This window comes from Phaseolus vulgaris, chromosome 10, assembly GCF_000499845.2.
Source record: "Phaseolus vulgaris cultivar G19833 chromosome 10, P. vulgaris v2.0, whole genome shotgun sequence".
NCBI classification, from domain to species: Eukaryota; Viridiplantae; Streptophyta; class Magnoliopsida; order Fabales; family Fabaceae; genus Phaseolus; species Phaseolus vulgaris.
The window spans coordinates 22,037,385-22,039,588 of NC_023750.2; the positions used below are offsets into that span (position 1 = coordinate 22,037,385).

General features: G+C 43.4%; 1 protein-coding gene across 1 annotated transcript; it reads left to right on the top strand.

Annotated features, from left to right (window-relative positions):
• The first annotated feature begins 661 nt into the window (after nt 1-661).
• On the top strand, nt 662-1,992 carry LOC137816892 (uncharacterized). The gene is made up of 3 exons (XM_068620055.1): nt 662-1,192; nt 1,297-1,422; nt 1,501-1,992. Exons 1-3 carry the CDS (start codon nt 662-664, stop codon nt 1,990-1,992), a joined length of 1,149 nt encoding a protein of 382 aa, XP_068476156.1.
• The last annotated feature ends 212 nt before the right edge of the window (nt 1,993-2,204 follow it).

The following is a 2,204-nucleotide window of genomic DNA, read 5'->3' on the forward strand; positions in this document are numbered from 1 at the left end:
CTGCACACCATTTGGAGACTGCTGGTTACACCTGCACACCGTGTAGAAGCTCCATAGGAGGGCCGAGAGTGAGTGGTAGTAAAGCATCACATATGGCAACCTCAGATGGTAGAATTACAGGGGTTTGTGTATCGCAATGCGGATCGTCGTCACGGTCAAAGGAGAACAACAGGGTGCAATATACGAATGGAGGTGACGAAGACGGTGGACCAGTAGGAGTCAAGCCCCCAGGTGCATCAATCTCTCTTATTCCTGTAGGAGAAGAGGGGGTAAGGGAGAGAAGTAAGTCCAATTCTCCATATTTGAAGAAAGGGCTTGCTGATTTGGGAGAGCCTTTTTCCCATCCAAGGCGATCGGCAAGGCTGAGTCTAATCATAGGTGGCCAGTTCGGCTAATCATAGGAACAAAATATCCCTAACATCCATCTCTGATAAGGATATAAACAATTGCAACTCTCGCTTGCACCATATGTGTGTTATGGAAGAACCACCCAATCTGTGGGAAGTTGGAAAAAATGTGGATTGTTTTGTAGAGGAGAAGAAGATGAGGTCATCAAAGAATATGGTAGTATGGAAGAAAGAGACTTGGAGGTTGTGAACTGCTATAAGGAGGGTATTGAGAAATGTGTCCTATGATAATTGTGAACCTAAATATTAGAGGTATGGGGGGCAGTACTAAAGCTAGGTACTTGAGACAACTAATAGCTTGCGAGGGAGCGAAATTTGTGTGTATACAAGAAACGAAAGCAAAGGAGTTATCAGATGCTAAATGCTACTCTTTATGGGGGGATAACAAAATTGGATGGCTACATTATGAAGGAGATAATGGAAGAGGAAGCTTATTGTCGATGTGGTCTAAGGAAGCTTTTAGCTACACTAGTCATTTGATGGGAAAGGGGTACATAGTAGTTTATGGCTGTTACCTCAAATCCAATCTCACATGTGCAGTGGTAAACGTCTACGCCAATTGCAACCTGTCTGACAAGCAGTCTCTTTGGGCGGAGCTGTCTAACATCAAAGCCACATCACAAGTTATGGTGTGGAGCTTGTGTGGTGACTTTAATGCCATAAGAAGTCGTAGTAAAAGGAAAGGAAGCACGGGTAGGGTGACCATCCAAATGACCATTCAAGCGAGATTAAGGGTTTCAATACATTCATTGATATTAACCTTTTGCTTGATATTCCCATTGTGGGTAAAAAATTTACATGGTTCAACTCCAATGGCTTGGCAAAGAGTAGATTAGACAGATTGCTTGTCTCTGGGAAGTGGATGGATAACTGGCCTATATGCAAACAGGATGTACAAAATAGAGAAGTGTCCGACCACTGTGCAATAGTGGTGAAGTCGATGGATAAAGATTGGGTTCCGAAGCCATTCCGTACCATTAATGCATGGTTTATGGAGAGGGGTTTCTGTGAGATGGTGAAGAAGAACTAGAATTCCTACTCAGTCCTGGGGAGTGCTTTTGTAAAGTTTAAAGAGAAATTCAAGTGTTTGAAGGGTGATCTAAAAGTGTGGAATAAGGATGTGTTTGGCGACATTAATACAAGTAAAAAGAGGATTCTACAGGAAATTGAGGTTTTTGACTGCCAAGACTGCAATGGAACCCTTACGGATTCCGATAGGTTGAAAAGGTGTGATCTGGTAAGTCGTCTAAGGGAACTCGATAAGAAGTTAGATTCTCTAATACGCCAAAAAGCCAGAGCAAGCTGGATCAAGAATGGTGATTCATGTACCAGATTCTATCACTCGACTCTAAGATGGAGAAGACTTAGAAATGAAGTTAAGGGAGTTGAGGTAGGGGGACAATGGTGTGAAGAACCTAGTACGGTGCGCCTAGAAGCAAAGAAGCTGTTCGAGACTAGGTTCAAGTCAACGAAAGACCTTGGAGTAAGGCTTGATGCGGTTGAGTTTAAGTCCCTTTCGGCAGAGGACAATCTGAGTTTGATAACTGATTTCACTGAGAAGGAAATAAGAGATGTTGTGTGGTAGTGTGAAGGCACGAAGAGTCAGGGCCTGATGGATTCAACTTTAACTTCCTCAAGAAAAGTTGGGAAGTTATAAAGGATGAAGTTGTGGCAGTGGTGGTACTGTTTCACGAAACTGGATGTATTTCGAAGGGCTGCAATGCATCCTTCGTTGCTCTGGTACCCAAAGTCAGGGACCCTGCTAAGCTTGAGCAATACAGACCAATCTCCCTTTGG